Source organism: Sphaerodactylus townsendi, linkage group LG07 (assembly GCF_021028975.2).
Source record: "Sphaerodactylus townsendi isolate TG3544 linkage group LG07, MPM_Stown_v2.3, whole genome shotgun sequence".
Lineage (NCBI taxonomy): Eukaryota > Metazoa > Chordata > Lepidosauria > Squamata > Sphaerodactylidae > Sphaerodactylus > Sphaerodactylus townsendi.
In genome coordinates this window covers 84,407,498-84,425,435 of record NC_059431.1, presented here as the reverse complement: position 1 = coordinate 84,425,435, position 17,938 = coordinate 84,407,498, and the positions used below count along the sequence as shown (strand labels likewise).

At 40.0% G+C, this 17,938-nt stretch overlaps 1 protein-coding gene across 11 annotated transcripts in view; it reads left to right on the top strand.

The window, feature by feature from the left end:
* Positions 1-17,938, top strand: part of MPDZ (multiple PDZ domain crumbs cell polarity complex component) — a 124,688-nt gene that overhangs the window by 58,417 nt on the left and 48,333 nt on the right. For 6 of the 11 annotated variants that reach the window (XM_048502607.1, XM_048502605.1, XM_048502608.1 and 3 more), the window contains exons 19-23: positions 2,909-3,070; positions 6,947-7,228; positions 10,964-11,081; positions 12,481-12,679; positions 15,316-15,354. In XM_048502607.1, the coding sequence (XP_048358564.1) occupies positions 2,909-3,070; positions 6,947-7,228; positions 10,964-11,081; positions 12,481-12,679; positions 15,316-15,354 (800 nt within the window). The remainder of the gene's footprint in view (positions 1-2,908; positions 3,071-6,946; positions 7,229-10,963; positions 11,082-12,480; positions 12,680-15,315; positions 15,355-17,938) is intronic. The other 5 variants (XM_048502611.1, XM_048502610.1, XM_048502609.1 and 2 more) reach the window with 1 other exon arrangement.

The following is a 17,938-nucleotide window of genomic DNA, read 5'->3' as shown; positions in this document are numbered from 1 at the left end:
AATACTTCAGATTATGGTAGATTTTGAAAGCTAGGATAGATGCACATTGATAAACTTGTTTCTGAACACAAGAAGCAAAATTTTGGCTGCAGTATTGTACTCTTACAGCCCAATCCGGAGGAAGAAGGCTAACAGACTCCTGGATCCGGCATGGTCCTGCATGGACAGATTTGTTCTCTTTGCCCCAGGCAGAGGGGCAAAATGCTGGTGGGCAGATGCTGTGGTGCGCCAGCGTGCCCAAATGTGGCTCTAGGTGCCATGTCATTGCTCCTGAGCTGCAGCCATCGCTGCAATGGAAGTGGGCTGGAGGCATTCCTGGGGGTGGAACCCGTTGGTTTCCACCCAGGCTTTACAACTGGAAATGCCATGGTCTGGGCCTCAGAGTTATTCCACCATCCATTCAGTCCTATGGAGGGCTTTTAAACATCCAGGGTTTTTCTTTTTCTTTTTTTGCTGTACCTCCCGAAAGCCCTCTGGAGGTTGCATTGTCCCCAACTGCAGAAACCTCTGGATTGGGCAGTTAGAGTATACTCCTACCTTTGGGCTAGTCACAGTTCTTCAGAACTCTCTCAGCCCCACCTACCTCACAAGGTGTCTGTTGTGAGGAGATGAAAGGAGAGAAGCTTGTAAGCCACCTTGAATCTCCTTACAGGAGAGAGAAATGGGATATAAATCCAAACTCTTCTTTTTCTTCTTCTACATTCTCTGGTATTTATTTCTGAGTAAACTGCAGTTTTGGGCTGTCAGTTATCTGCATACCACACTACAAAGCTTTTTGTGTTCTTTGAATGTTTTGCTCTTTTGTGGATTAGCCTGTTTCTGGGATAAAACACTACGTACACAGTTCTAGAAGCTAGATTTTTTAGTAATAGGGCTGTAACAAATTACATGGGACGTTACCCAGCCAGAGTTCTGTGATTTCAGTGGAAAGGCTGGACACAAGTATCCTGTGGTATCATTAAATTTGTATTGTTTTCTTCTAGAAAATATTTGTTTGTATCAGTCACTAGCAGGTCAATGCTTGAGTGAAGTACGATAAAACATCTTCGTTTTTGTCATTGCAAAATTACTTAAGGCTGCAAAAATACATAATGAATATATGACTGATAACTTTCTCCACTGAAAATAAGAAAACACACACATGATAAATGGCAGTTACAAGTACTTGCATGTTTTTGCCACCAATAGCTAAATACATAGAAAGAGCTGGAAGACGGTAAAAGTAAACACTGCCAAAACATAATTTTCATAATTTTCAAGATCCAGATGCTAAACACATTATAGAAAACTGTGAGTCCACGAGTTCAGAAAATGTTGCATAAACATTGCTTATTAGGTATCCAGAGTATTAATTGCCAACCAAAAAATATGAGCTGTGACATATTGTTCGTCAGTGATGTACTGTATATTTTTAAATGTATTCAGCATTTCTTTGCTAAATTCATCTCCCTTTTCAGTATTCCAAATACATCATTTTTTGCTCATGTTTTTATACTAGCTGTGTTAGGTCTGGCTTATGTTTTCAAGTAACATAAGAATTGGTTGTGGTGGGTTTTCCGGGCTGTGTGGCCGTGGTCTGGTAGAAAACTGGCCACACAGCCTGGAAAACCCACCACAACCAGTTGAATCCGGCTGTGAAAGCCTTCAACAAAACATAATAATTGTTCCCCATTTCTGCTTTCCATGGTGTTCCAATATTATCTATAGGAATCAATCATATTGGTCAAGTTTTTGAGATATACTATAATTTGAAGAAGCCAGTAGTCAGTTAGGTAAACCAATGGTTTGGCTCTGTAGAAAGCATTTTCATATTCATGCAGTTGATTAAGTTACTTCTATTCCAGCATCATTGTTCCCTGTTAAAACACTGCCCCACTGAAATGTAGGTGAGAAACATTGTAGCCCTCCCCCCCCCCCCAAACTTTTGATGAATCTGTACACTAGGCATTGTCTGAATGTTGTAAAACATTTTGTACAATTGTAGGGGTAGAAATTTGCTTAAGATAACATGAGAGCTGTGTTCCTTAGGAAAGCAGACTCTGTGCCATATTTGTATAGCAAGAGAAGCCTAGAATAAACTTACATCTGTTTATAGAAAGCTTAATACGACTGGATTGACCCATTCTTCTCCAAATGAATGGAAGCAGCTTAATCATGTTATTGGGTTTTGCACTGTGTCCATTAAAAACAACAACACCTTGCACTGGGGGATTGTGCCCAATGGCAAGATTTGTATTTTGTCTATACACTTCTACTGGCCATACATTATCAGATTTTATTTCAGTGTTGTGGAAATTCAGAATTACATGCATAACCTGCAAGCCTGCTGTACTAAAGTGTAAGGCGTGACTTCAACAGGAGTCGGTTTGTACCTGTGCCATTTGAAATGTTAGGAAATGAGTAGTTTAATAGGTTCAATGGTGAGAAATTATAAAAGTGTAGGCACCGGGCAGGGACGTGTGCAGGAAGCACTTAAATACGATTAATCATATCACATACTCTTAATAAATTAGCAGCAAATGGCAGCTAGCATGAAACTATTCAACCAGTGTGTTAAATATAGGAACTGAAACAGCTTGCAGCTTATAAACTGCTTGCAATATTGATGTAAAAATGTAATTTTTTTTGACTACCAGGTGCTACCTAGCTGAGATCTGATGTATTTTCAGTCAACTTTAAACCATACTCTGAGATTCATGCGGTATTGACCTTATTGTTATAAAGATGGTGAAAACTGAAAAGGACTTGTTGCATGTTGAAGATTTTGTGTGTGTAAATAATTGAAAACAAAAAAGTTACAAAGCAAAGTAGCACGATGTGTATTTAGTCACAGATTTGTAAGTGTTTGGGGCTTATGTGATACGAAGGTAGCAGATAGCTTGACTGATTAAATTGCCTTTGCTGCTAGGTGGATTCAAGCGAAGCAGATCTAGCAGAGGAATCCACCTTTGAATCACAGTATTCCCCAGACAATGATGGTACCTTCCACTCTTCAGTTTCAACTGTGCATGGCTGCAACCGTGCTGATGATCTGAACTATAACCTCTCACTACCCTCTTCAACTTCCAAGGTAAAAAATGGAAACTGATCATTTTATTGTGGGTGATAAAGCAAGTTTGAATGGGAAAATGTTTGTGTCTGGCTGCTGTGTTAGATATAGAGACTCTTCAATGTTGCTACCATTGGTTTCATCTAGTGATGGGTTTTTATTTTTAGATTACTGAGTAGTTTTTATGCATTACTGATTGAGCATTTTTCAGACTTCAGAAGATGAAATAATCAATAGGCTAATGACATTGTATATTCTTGAGAAAAAAGAATACATTACTGAACTGCCATAGAAGAATAAAAAAGGACTTTGATTCAACCAAATCTAAAATGAAACATTTTAGGTGTACGTAAGAGTAATGTTGTCTTATTACATATATAACAGTTCAGGAATGAAAAAGCCTCTTTTTTTGTTAATAACAAGCAGTTAACTATAATGGCTCTTAGAGAACAAGCTCTCAAAATGATGCTAAATTAAATCAGCACCAAAATAACAAAATAATACAATTTAATCTTGTTAATCAGTAAAGAACAAATTTATTAAAAATACTATAAAGCTTAATTCTATTTTAAATAAGTATATCAAACCCATACCCACGTACAGTTCCTTTTTTTGAAAAAAAAACCTTGATGGTGTCTTTTATTTTCTTGCCCATCTGAGTTTTGCCCTCCAATTCTTGTCAGCCTGTTAATTTTTTAAAGCTCAAATTCCACCTGTTTCCTGTAATACTCAAGGTGGGCCCAACATCATTGCAGGCAATGTTGAATCATTTTCTTAGTTGATTTGCCATATATATTCTTGAAAAGAGGAGCTGCTCTTTCTTTCACACCTGAGATTCTCCAGCTGGCAGTATTCCTTCTGGAATGTATTTCTGCCTTTACTGTCCATGAAGCTGACAGCCGGAGTTTATCTCCTAATGGAATTTCCTAATCCATAACAGAATGTACCTTTGCTGTGCCAATGAGACAGATTGCATTGTTTAATTTAGTAATTGTTACTTAAAGGGATTAGACAAGGTGTATGCTGGGAGATGCACATTCTGCAACACATCTGGTCTTATAGAAGGTGTCACATTGGCATTTCCTGAAGCCTCTCTTTCAGTTTCATTGAGAAAAAAAATGGGAATAAAGTGCAAATGTTCAAATTTGGTGGCTTTTTATGTGTCACTTGGCAATGCAAATAGATATGCAGTGAGCAAAGAGTTGTGCAAGAAGCAAGTAGTAAGCACTTTGGTTGCGATGTACTGACTTCTGTAATACATGGAGATGTTACCCAGGATGGAGACGCCGTCTCTCAATAATGTGGCGAATATTAGCATAGTGTAGACTGCTTATTAATGTTGCGAAAGGCTGGGTAAGGAAACTTTAACAGCAGTGTATACAAAGATCAGCTCTTGGAAAAAACCCCACATGGAAGGATATAATGCAAATTTAAAAACCTTTATTGTAGGAATAAGGGGTTTACAATCACTTGATTCAATGCAGCAAACATGCACACACAGAATTCCTAAGATATAAATAGGTTGGAAAATATTTTTGCAATAGAAAGGAGTATGGGATACATGGGTAATATGACCTGAAGAAGATCCAGGGTTCAGATCCAATAGCCAACATTTGGTTACAGGGAACCACGTGTTGGACACAGCGACAAAGATGGAAAGGTGTCAGTGGCACTGAGCGATTGGCTCTTTGGAGGGTAGGATATTTATAGGGTGAAGAACTACCTCTGGGGGTGTCAGGACAATCTTTGGGGGATGTTAGGACAACCTCTGGGAGGTGACCTGATGGATTGTTTGAGAAACAATAGAGTGCATTGTAAGGTGGTCAGAAGAAGTTAGTTACAGAAGGGAGTACCTGGGTTAAGATAATCAGGGAAGGCAATGACATCAGGAGTCTTCTTGTGGCTGGAAATCCATTCAGCAGGGCTACTGCATTGTGTTGAGGACATATTCTTCCCTGGCTGTGAAGCTGAAAATGTGCTGATATGCCAAGCAAGCTGAGAGCATAAGAGCAGAAAGAAAAATATAATTCCTGGAAGTTCCTTGTAGGTAGACCTGGCTATTGTCAGAAAATGGGCTCCCCATCTCTGCAATGCCAACATTACCCTTTAGGCTGGCACGTGGGAAGGGATACCTGTGAATAAACGCCCCCCCCCCCCGCTATGCCAGGGCAGTATGGTAACAGAGGGACATTTGGAGCTTTCAAATGTTTTGAAAAATTGGATGGTACTCCAATTTAATCCCAATATGCTAGATGTGCAGTTAAACATGGTTTCAGAAGCAGCAGCATGAGGCCCTTTAAGTATAAATGTCTACGGCTGGAAAAACAGATGCTGTTCAGATATAATAAAGATGACTGAAGTATCTCCTGCTCTTGATGAGATTTAATTAATTGCATCATGCTGATTAGAAAGAAGCATTCAGTCTTTGCTCAATTTACTTGCCAGGTATTAGACTGAACATGGTTTTAATGATTCTCTCACCCCTCTGTAATAGATTCCCCTCCCCCTGCTAATTAATACGCCTTTTCAATCTCAGTCATGATTTAGTGTGAGGAATAACTACTCTTCTGAAACTATATCTGTATAGTTAGTCAATGGAAAGTAGACATAATGTGCACCATCAATATGTTTTCTTATGTCTAGAAGGCCCTGACCTGGATAGCTGAGGCTAGCCTGACCTTGTCATATCTCAGAAGCTAAGTAGGTCTCATCCTGGTTAATAATTGGATGAGAGACCACCAAGCAATAGCAGGGACTCTATGCAGACCACCTCAGCATGTCTCTTGCATTGAAAATCCCAACTGGGGTTGCTATAAGTCCACTGTGACTTGATGGCACTTCACACGCACACAGATATTTCTGGAAGGGCGCTGCAGGGGCACATCAAATGTTATAAAATTATGGTTTTGTGCTATTTTCAAGCTGATAAAAACATTGTCTTTCATATAACTTTTAATAAGAAATGTTTGTACTAAATCAAAAACATTGGAATCATATCCTGTTCATTTCAAATGAAACTACATATTTGTTTATCATATTTTTATCGCTAAGAGGCACTCAGGGTGGCAAACAGTTTTCCCCCAGCTCCTTTTTTTATCATAAGAACATATGAGCAGCTGTGATGGATCAGATCAGTGATTCATCCAGCGTAGCATCCTATTTTACACAGTGTCCAACCAGGTACTCCTGGAAAACCTACAGACAGGACACCACATTCAAAGTCTACCTCTGTTGTCCCTCCCCCCCTCAAACACTGATATTCCAAGGGTTGTATCCTCCAAACATGGAAGTTCCATTGTGGCTCATTGTGGAAGTTCCATTGTGGCTCATAGCTAATCATGGGCTTTTTCCTCCATGAATTTGTTAATTCCTTTTAAAGCCAACTAAATGAGTGGCCATTATCACATCCCAGTACCAGTTCTTAAATGGCATTTATAAAATGAAACCCTTATAAATTTGGACAAAGGTTTCAATATTTGAAAAAGCTGTAGACATGTAGGTTCTTCAGATACTTGCCTATTTGCTTTAAAAGTAATGAGTCTTAATAACCTTTAAGAGTAATGACTCTTAATAACCGGAAAAATATTCATATGAACAAATTAGTAATAGTGCAAAGAATAATGATTCATTCTTTTACTTCCTTTACCAAAACAGCCTAGTTGCTCCAGGGCAAGGGTGTGATTTGGAGGTTAAGATATTGTAGCAAGACAATAAGTGGCTTTTGGATGAAAGTATTAGCCTAATGTTCATAGTATAAATAATATTTATTATTGCACAAGACCCCTAGCAGTGTACAAAACTGGAAATGAAATGCACCTGACTTCTGAATAATAGTTAGGGGTCTTCTTTTAGCAATGGTATATAAAATTTTGAAATCCTTTTTTTGTGTGTGTCCAGAGTATTGGCATAGACTCTTCAGATGTTTCAATCGCTTACCAATTATCTGATCCAAATCTGTACAACATGGATGTAATGCGGAGAGGGAGAGAGAGCAAATCCTCCACAGAAGTGTGTGTGGAACAGCCTGATGGGTTCACAAGAAAAGATTCAACAGTACATTCATCTACAAAACTAGTTGAACATGAAAATTCAAGCACTTGGGGAGAGCCTCTTCTGACAGCTGAAGTTACACGAAATGCAAACTTGACATCCAGGTTGCCTTGTGATTATACTGGAAAAGTAAGAGTTTCACTGTACTGTACTTTGACAGTGCTACATAAATTTATTGGGTTGGATCTAAGTCTTCTTCCTATTTCGTCATGTGGGGGGGATATCGCCCCCCCCCCCAACATACACATCTAGGCTGGCCTGGGCTGCTGGGCTCAATTATTAGCATTAAACCTAAGACCTAGTTTTGGGGAAGCAGTGTAGTAACCCTGTTAAGCGCTGTTAAACCCCACTGATTTTCATGCGAAGAACTAAAGTGCAGTCCTTTACCTGGGAGTAAGCTTGGTTGCTGACAATGGGGCTTGCTTCTGAGTAAACCCTCCTAGGGTCGTGATTCACCCGTTGGATTCACCCGTTGCACGGTTGCTTCAAAGCAAAGCCACTGACTACCATGAAGCTTACTCCCAAGTAACGCATGCCTCAGAGCCAACCATTTTTTCTAAACTAAAATCTCAGTATTCAGGTTAAATTGCCGTGTTGGCACTTTGCGATAAATAAGTGGGTTTTGGGTTGCAATTTGGGCACTCGGTCTCGAAAAGGTTCGCTATCACTGTTCTAACAGAAGGGGCTTTGAAGTTTGAGGAAGTCTCCTTTGGCTAGAGGAAGTCTTCAAACTCTGCTCAGTGGAGTGTTAGGATAGGGATGGGATCTGCTTTATTACTAATGGTGGTGATATAAATTTGTGAATTCAATTGACTTGGTGAAAACAAAACACTATTCAGCTTTTGGATTATTGGATTTATATTGATTTCCGAATGCTCACAATATACCTGTCAACTCTAATAGTTGAACCTTAGAACAACAGGGCTGGCTCTCATCATCAGTTACTTCCCAGGTGTCTTTTCCAAAAACCTTCATTAGCATAGTCCCCTCTTGTTCAGGGGAACTGGAGGTAACTAGGTGTTGATTCACATTATACGAAGCCCTTGAGGCTGCCACACGGCCTTTGTATCACATGTGCAGCAAGAGGTCTGTGCCTCCCAGATGCATTCTGATCACAACTGCAGGGTCTAGGTCAATGGTATCTCACAGAGAGCCACATTTGCAATAACCATTAACCAGAAGAGCCACATGACTCATGTGTGCCATGTCCACTACACACAAATTGTAATATAATATTAAATAGCTAACTATAACCCCTTTCATGCTGGAATACCTCTCACCACGTAGGGATGTCCCATTGTTGAACCTGTGTGCTCCACACTTCCAGCGTGGAATAGCGGTTGAGAGAGGTGGACCCTAATTGGGTTTGATTTCCCACTCCTCCACATGAGCGGCAGACTCTAATCTGGTGAACTGGATTTGTTTTCCCACTCATACACATAAAGTCTGCCAAGTGATTTTGGGCTAATCGCTGTGTTCTCTTAACTCTCTCAGCTCCAGTCTGTTGTGGGGAGAGAAAGAGAAAGGAGTTTATAAGCCACTTTGAGACTCCTTACAGTTGAGAAAAGCATATAAATTGTTTCTTTTTCTCTTTGTTTCTCTCTATCTCTGTCCCTCTGCCATGAGGCTCACAATTCATGGAATAACAAGAGCTTTCATGCTTTCTACTGCAGATACCTACCCAGAGCCAGTCAGCAGCATAGTGACACCTCACTTTCCAAGAAGCCTGTGTGCCCTTTACTTCCCTTTCTGTCTTCCTGCTATCTTTTCAGCATGAGGCACAGCAGGTTAGGTAACAGAGCGAGATAACCAAGGCAACTGGAGAAGAGCAAGCTGGCCCTAAAGAACAGGGAGTAAAACTATAACCACTACACTATGGCTGCCTTCCTCTCTTCCTTAGGAGCTTCACTTTTCCCTATGGCAAGACTGCTTTTTTTCTGTAAGCTGCTTGGGCGCTGAGATGAGAGTACAGAGGCTGTATAGAGGGGTGGGGTTGTTGGAGAGGATGGTCCCTTTACTTCCATCCCTATCACAAGGTCTCCACCCTTCAACAAGGCTTACAGTTGATTCATCCTCAAGTTCCTCCAGCAGTGAATATTTCAAAGTGTGAACTACCAACCAACCACAAAATGGCCTTTCCCACTTTCTTGAAAGATAGGACAGGTGCCACCTTGACTCAAAAGATGTGTCCAATAGCGACATGTGGCTTCTGAGTCATAGAGGCTTTGGTCTCCCCCTACCCTCAGTACTGTTTTTACATAATGAAACAGCTATTATTTGCTCTTGTGGGAAATTCATTGTAACCATAGTATTACCCAGTTGGGGGAATTAGCTGGAAACAGAGAGCGAAAGGGGGTAATAGGGATTGATAACCTGTGTATACCAAAATAGTCCTGAGTGAAAGCTCCCTAATGATCAGGCAGCTATATAATTAAAATTGTTTTTATGAAATGATAAAATAGTAAAACAAATATATTTTAAGCAATGACCATCTACACACAAAGCATACAAGAACTGACTAAGAGAAAAGGGAGAAAGCTGGATAGGCTTTCAGGGTTGGATGATAGTTAGCAGTGGAGGATTTGATGAGTTGTCAGGACCCAGGAGAATGCCTGGACTGTTCTCTTGAATTCTGATTGATTGCTGGGATGGGTGCAGATAGAATAAGTAATGGTGTGGTTGGAACACTAATTAAGTCACCTTAGGGTGACATAATGGAGATTAGCTAGCATCGTTGTCCAACCAGGCACCCTTAGTGCCAAGAGAAGACTTCAGCTGCCAACCCTTTTCTGCCCGAGCTTGAGACACAAGATGGATCCCAACACTGAGAGGCATCCATTTTGTGAAGAGTACTTTCTTGCTCCTATGCCAGTCACTGGGCCCCGTGCCATTGTGGCATTCCTTAGTGGGAGGAGGAGGATGACCACTTACAATTGTTATATGCAGATTTCCTCATTAGAGCAAATAGTGGAATTCCAGTGCTATTACAAGTCCTGGCAATCCTACGTGTGCCAGAGGGAGCTAAAGCTGCTTCTACCATGTTCCATGATTTTGATGAGAATCTGCCCCTGTGTTTCTGGGAGACACAGAACTCCATCTCATGTCTGATACAAAGTTCACACGGTCACTATATTGTGGCCTTTGTATTGTTTGATTTGGCACTACATTAAGCTGCTGGAGTGCAGAGTGCAACACATTTGTGTTACAAGTTATTTCAAAAGACTCTTCTTTGGTTGACGCAGCATCCACAAACTTGTATTCAGTAAAGGTATTCCTGATGGTGAAGCAGAAATGTCTTTGCCAGATGGCAGCGAAATTTTAATCCCTTGATGATGAATGTGCCACCTGCTTTAAAAACAGTATGTTCTTTCTCTGTGCTCTGTGTAGTCACTGCTGTAAGGGTGTGAGAGAGGTCAGGTAGCAGATAGGTAGTGAGAATAAGTTCAGACCAGCCTGTCACATGTAGGGCAAGCAAGTGAGAAATTGTGGGACATGTGGACAGAATAAGAAGGGTCTATGGGTTTGGCAACAGCATAGAACTTGGCATAGGTTCCTGCCAATTCTATGCCACTGCCAGCAGTGTAGGAAATTGCTATTTTATCATGTTGCCTCACTGCAATGGAACTTGTGAACATGCTAATGTTTTAGTAGTAAACCACTATGGTAACTTATTTTTCCTTTAGCTCTGTATGATTAATTTAAAGAGGGAACAAGAGCTTTGTAAGCAAATTAGAAATGTGCAGTTCTTATTACATGAATGCCTGGCAGATTGGGAGCCATCTGTAATTTCTAAATCGCACAGAATCCAATCATGTTTTCCAGATTTTTGCTGTAATGAACTGACGCTGTTTTCCTTCTTATCAGGACCAAGTATTTTTGATGGAAAATAGAAGCCTAGCACCTGGTGGAAGGTGTTCCACAACCCTAAGTAAAAACAAGTTTGAAAAGACCATTACTATTGCAAAAGGCAATTCAAGTCTAGGTACGTATCTTACTTGCTTGCTACACACATGTTTTTGTTGTGGTTATCCTTAGTTTTTCTTACATATCAATCCTTGTTGATTTCAGCTTTGCTATCAGGTACGGTAATAGCAACTTATGTGGGTGGCCTTTTTGGCCTTGGCCCCAGCCTGGTAGAACACTCTGTCCAGTGAGACCAGGGGCCTGTGAGATCTTATGCAGTTTCACAGGGCTTGTAAGACAGAGCTGTTCCACCAAGCTTACGGATAGGGCAGCCATGATGTCATCTGCCCCCCCTCCTCTCTCACTTCTCTTCCTCCTCTCCCCTTCCCCTTTTTCTTCTTTCGTTCTCTCCATCCTTGGTGTACCCCCACTTGTTATGATGTTGATATATGTTGCCTGAAGAAATGTTTTAGTTGAATTTTGAAATTATTGGAATAACTGACATTGAATTAACTGATAGATATTTTATATATTGTATTTTAAAACATGGTATAAGCCACCCCAAGCCCAAAATGGGAGGGGCAGCCTATCAAGTATAATAATAATAATAACAGCAACAACAGCAACAACAACAATAAATAATAAATTACAACAACAACCAGCCCTGCTGGGATCTGCACAAAGACTACGCCGATACATTACAACTTCCTAGGCCTCTGGGTGAGGCTCGAATTGTAATGAAGGCCAACAACCAGCTAAAGATCTGGTAGCTGTGAAATCTACAATCATAAATGCTTTTAATTAGAATATAACTCTGAAGTTAACTTTCAAGTGTTGGAATTTGTATGGCTAGAATTAGTTGGAATTGTTGGAGCAGGCTTAAAAAGAAAACAACCAAGTTACTTTGATGAATCTACACATTTCTAGTTATTAGATTATATTATAGTATTCCAACACCGTTTGATATAGGATGGGTAGGGCTTTGGGAGATTATGCATATAAATCTTTCTTATCTCCTAGTATTGTATTCTTATATCCTAATTCTCATGTATTATATAGTTCTTGTCTTCTAGAAGAAATGTAACAAGACTTGCCTTTATCTTTAAAGAAACTGAGGCCCTCTGAGTCTCTCCCATTTACCACTTGAGCTGAATAAACATTGAATGTTGCCAGTCAGTGTTATAGTGCATAATTGTGTAGGGAAATCATGTTTCCAGATGTGGAGAAATATCAGTAATTTGAATTGAGGCTATAATAATGGCTACATTCATAATGAACAAATTCATAACTGGGATAAAGGAGAGGTGACATACCTCTCTTTATATGTACCTATTTATATACTGACCAAAGAAGCACTCCAGATGTATAAGGCCTAAGATGATTGTGGTTCAGTGCAGATTATCATCATTGGTTAGTTTTTGCCTCCATATTTCATATAGCTATAGATTTATCCTGCCTGTGTTTATTTTTTCTTAAAGGAATGACTGTAAGTTCCAATAAAGATGGTTCTGGAATGATAGTCCGCAGCATTATCCATGGCGGTTCTATAAGTCGTGATGGACGGATTGGTGTTGGAGACTGTATACTGTCTATTAATGAAGAACCTACTACTAATTTAACTAATGCACAGGCACGGGCCATGCTGAGAAGACATTCTCTAATTGGACCAGATATAAAGTATGTACAATTAAATATGATCACAGCTGGCATTCAGTAAAGTGTGGCGGGTTAATATTTTTTTAAATAAAGTATACATTTATATTTTTAAAATTTCATTAACTTTGAATTAGATTTTCAAATACAGGAATTATTTTGCATAGAATACGTATGGAGCAGGTGTGACCTCAGCACCAGTGTCCATGTAGTGTAAGTGTCGTGCCAGTGTGGGGGGAACTTATGCTGGGGAGCTGCATGGTTCTGTGTTGTTAGGGCACCAGTGCATTCGGTGCATCAGCACTCCTTCATCACTCTGATGCTGTTCACAGTGGGTGGAGCCATCTTTATTTGGCTTCCTTAGGCTTTCAACCCAGGAACTTTGGTTTTGCAGGTATTGACTTTCACCAGCAAAAAGGCAGGCATAGCCCATTGGGCTGGATAGAATCCTTTCAGCACGGACAGTACATTTACTTTTTATTTTTCCTCACTGCACTGCTGGGAACCTCTGTGGAAGCAGCACAGTTGCACCCATCCTTGTCTGCAGCTCAGCTACCCCTGCCCCCCTGTGGGTTTGTCTGCAACACACACAAAAATGGTCGTCCAAGTGACTTAATCTCTGATTATGTTAAAAGACTCATATAGGAAAAAGCAGTCACTGAATCGTGCACTCTATAGCTTGTGAAGGGTTCATAGAACTGCCTGTCTACTGAAATTTTTGAGCGTTCTGTTTTGGACAAAGTAATTTATTTTCTCTTCATTGTTACACTGTTATATTTTTGGTCAAGGACAAATGTTGACAACCAGTTGTGGAACACAATCAGAATTACCGTAACACCCACCATTAGTGTAATCATGACTCTATGCAGAGTTCAGAGGAAATGGCAAGTTATAGGAGAAGAAGACTAGATTTGATCTATTCACCTCCTTCCCTCTTTTTCTAGTGTCAGGTATATGAGCTGCAGTCACTGAATGGCAAGAGAAGGCAAGTGATGAAGTCCAGTCTACCAGATTTCTAATTGCCAGATGCTTCAATTTCTGGCTTTCATTCCTCACATGAGGCAGTGAGCAGCCCAAGCGCATGCAGCTTACTCGTACCCTGAAAAGCCGTGTGTGTGTGTTTGTGAAGTTTCAGTTTCTGGGTGCTCCAATAAGAGGACAGAAGTGCTCATTTACTGCATTCCTGCTGCAGCAGGAGTCTGTGTATTGGTCCTCCTTGTTGGCCTCACTTGATAGCTGTGTTTAAATATTTGAAGGAATGCCATGTCGAAGAGGGAGCAAGCTTGTTTTCTGCTGCCTCAGAGACTAGGACACGGAGTAATGGATTCAAGGTGCAGGAAAAGAGATTCCACCTAAACATTAGGAAGAACTTCCTGACAGTCAGGGCTGTTCAATAGTGGAATTCACTACCTTGGAGAGTTGTGCAGTCTCCTTCTTTGGAGATTTTTAAACAGAGGCTGGATGAACATATGTCGGGAGCGCTTTGATTGTGTTTTCCTGCATTGCAGGGGGTTGGACTTGATGGCCCTTGGGGTCTCTTCCAACTTTATGATTGAAAACTTCTGGTGAGACAGATCAACTAACAGGCCCAGCTGACTATTTCATGTTTGATTTTTCCTTACCCATGATTATTGACTTCAAGAAATATTTCTGTAGTAAAATTATAAATATTTCTGTAAATGTGACTGAGTACAGAAAGTATGACAAATGATATTAAGAATAATGTTCAGTACATCTTTGATTAGACATCAGGAAATCAGTAATTGAAGTTAATTGTTTAAAATTGGTATATAAGAAAAGTATAATTATTGTCAGTGAAAACCATATTGCTACAAACATATTTCTGTTGGCATTTGGAAATGATTTATTGATTTAGTATAAATCACAATTCCAAAGCAGAGGTGTATTTAAGCTATTTCAAAGTATTCTGTTAATTCCCCTTAATTGATAGGAATTAACAGGTTTAATTTACAACTGTTAAATCTCAGGGCAGAACCCCACTGAATTAAATTGCATGGCTATTGCCTCCTGAGTTGAGTCAATCTGCCAAACTACCTGCCATACAGGTAGTTTGCTCTAGTGCTTCCACTTAAGGCGCACATGGTGGTTTACTTTCTAGGAAGTCCCTTTAGGATTCTAGCCTATGAATTCAAAAGCAACCTCACTTTCAGTTATAGATTTCATTATCTATCTACACACATATTTTTCTTGAGCAGATGTGTGGCCTCAACAGAATGTGTAACTTCACTTCTCCAACCACCTTACGTTTCTGTAAGAATAACATCCAGGGTTTTGCTTTTAGCAGTAGCAGCAACAGCTGTTTGTAACATCTGCCAGATAATTACTGAGCTGATTCAGAATTCACCTGCCTTAACCGAACGTGTGGAGATGAATCTCTGATCAAGGAATAAAAGATTGATTGCAGTTCCATTTTTCATGCTTGTTAATAATCACCGCTATACACTCCAATAAAGAGCAGATGCTTGCTGGGGGAGGGGGGAGCTGAGAATAGAATGGAGGTGAAGAGAGGGGAAAGAGGGAAGAAAATAGAGAGTGCACACTTTAAACTACGTGTGCATGCATCTTGCATTCAGCACAAGTCACTGACATTTGTTAACACCATTGTAAAAAGATGCTGCGTCGTATGCTTCACATTCTAGATCTTCAACACCTGCTGATGATCAGGCCCCCTTTTATGTGTGAGTATCGGTGATTCAAAAGCTCATTATAGCTCTATGTTCCAACTTGTCTGTTAAATCATTCATGCTTTCATAACATTCAAAATAGCCGGGATATATCCAGATATAGGTACAGTGCTATATGTCACATGCCTCACACATTTGCTAACAGATTCTTACAGCCATTTACAGTGCATTAACATAATTGATTAGCTGATTCATTATCCAATTAAATTAAACATTACAATGTACAGGTAGAGTCTTGGAGACATTTAACAAAGATAGCCGCTTCTATCCAGATCACACAGTATTAAATGGAATTTGTCTTTAAAGGTATGAGATGATTTTTAGGAGTTCTACACTGATAGTTTATAAGATCTCTGTTTCCTGCATGGGTCCTTTTCAACACTGTTGAGCACAGAGGGCATCTAATATGCTAGTTTATGAGGCACAATTCAACTGCCTATGGAGCCCTTTAGCGTGCTTCTTCAAACAGATTGGGAATAATTCTACAGGGTATAATTTATAATATGCCTTATAGAGGGCATGTATTGTCCACTGCACGCTAGTAAGTCTGCTTGCACCTGACATTTGCTGATTCCTTGTAAAGTGAGGTCTTCCACCCCAAAAACTTTATCTGAAGGTAACAGGCAATGATATAATCATAGATGTACTGATATCTGGATTAATCTCACTGTCGTATTTTCTGTTTCACTCATGTTTTATTTCTTCATTATATAACCCCCCAAAGTCTATTTAATTATTAAGCTTGTGGACTGTGCTGTAATTTGTGATCACACTTTTCCTTATCTGATACATTTCCTATCTCAGTATGTGCGGCATATTTTTTGTATGACTGTCAAATCAAGCATGCAACTGACATTCCACTTGTATTGCATGCTGCATCACATTTACATCCATCTTCTGACTGTTTTGTGCAGAACATGAATCCAGCTTTACTTCGGTGCTTTTTGAGTGCAAGGCTGACATTCAGTTAGTCTAGTCCTTCTCAGTTTTAGGTTTGCGTTCTGTCTTGGCAGCTGGGGAAATACAAAATGCATGGAGCAGTGAGCTCTCTGCCCTTTTACAAGATCCTTTTTTGTAAATTCTTTTCCAACCAAGCACAAACACCCTGCGATTCTGAGCAGCTGGACCATTTTGCTTCTGTCTTCTGGCTAAGTCAATGATTTAGAATTTGTGACAACTGACCCAGTTCATTATGCTTCTGCTGTTGGCTTCCTGCACCTTGACTACTAGAACTATCAGTTACCTGTTTTCATTGCACTTCATTTGTTACAAGGGGTCTTTCTATCCATATCTGTTACCATCCCACTTGTCTAATTAACAGTTATTGCTTCATTTTCCTACAAAAGCCCCTTACATTTTTTTTACAAGAAAGAAATTATATTTTATCTGCAAATGATATTTTGCAGATGTTATGCATAATTTCACTGCAGTTGATACAGGCACCAGTGGTTTGACCACGGACCAAAGGAGACGTAGAGGTTGATTGAAGTATGCAATGGGCTAGAAAAAGGCAATGGATTATTTTCTTCCATTGTCAGAATATGAGAACTGGGTGAAAGGGTGAAGTTGGTGAGCAGTAGGCAGTAGCAGTAGGCAGACAAAGGGAGGGGAAACTGCGGCTAGGACATGAACTGCCCACGTGCCCCCTCCCGCCCCCGCCTCCCGACATGTGACTGCAGCGCCTGGGACGAGCTGCCCCGGATGTCCCCATTGCAGCTCCACCTCTGGCAGTAGGTTCAGAACAGACAAAAGGCTACTTCATCACTCAATGACCAATTAATTTGTGGGATTTAGTGCCACAGGATGTAGTGCCAGCATCTAGTTTAGATTACTTCAAAAGGGAATTCATTGAGTATAAAATTCAGTGAGAATAAATTAATCAGGGGCTATAGGTCACAGTTGCTAAATGGAACCTGAATATTCATAGGCAATAACCTTCTAAATATTGAGGTTGCAGGAGGAATAAAGAGTGGGAAGTTTTGGTCTCTGTTCACTACTGGTAGGCTTCCAGGGGCAGTGGGTTAGCCACATGGTGGAACAAGATGCTGGACTAGCTGAACCATTAGTCTGATCCATCAGAGCTGTTTTTGTGACATAAGAAAGGAATTATTTTTGTCAAGTATACACTACCTTTCCAGATTATCCAAGAATATAAAACAGGTCCAGATCCAGTTAAAATATTTTAGAACATTAACATGACAGTGTAATCTAGTGGCATTGACTGTCAAAGGCTAGATATGTAAATTTTAATTAAAAGCATCAAGCAAGAGCCTTAAGCTCCTCCTTGGAGAAGCTATTCTGAAGTTGGGGGGCTATTGTTGAGAAAGCCCTACATGAGGTGCCAAACAATCTTTCCTGAGAAAAATGGTGTCGGAAGCTCAGCACATTTGAAATCATGGGGAATTAAATATGGGAGAAGATGTTCCTGCAAATTAACTAGACCAGTGTGGAATTTCTTTCCTCATACTCTGAATATTAATTTTTGCTGTGTCTACCCATTGATACAGTCCAGTTAAGCCCTAGAACTTATATATTCTGGATATTTTTAGTCATTGTATTCTTCTTGAGCTCAAAGAAA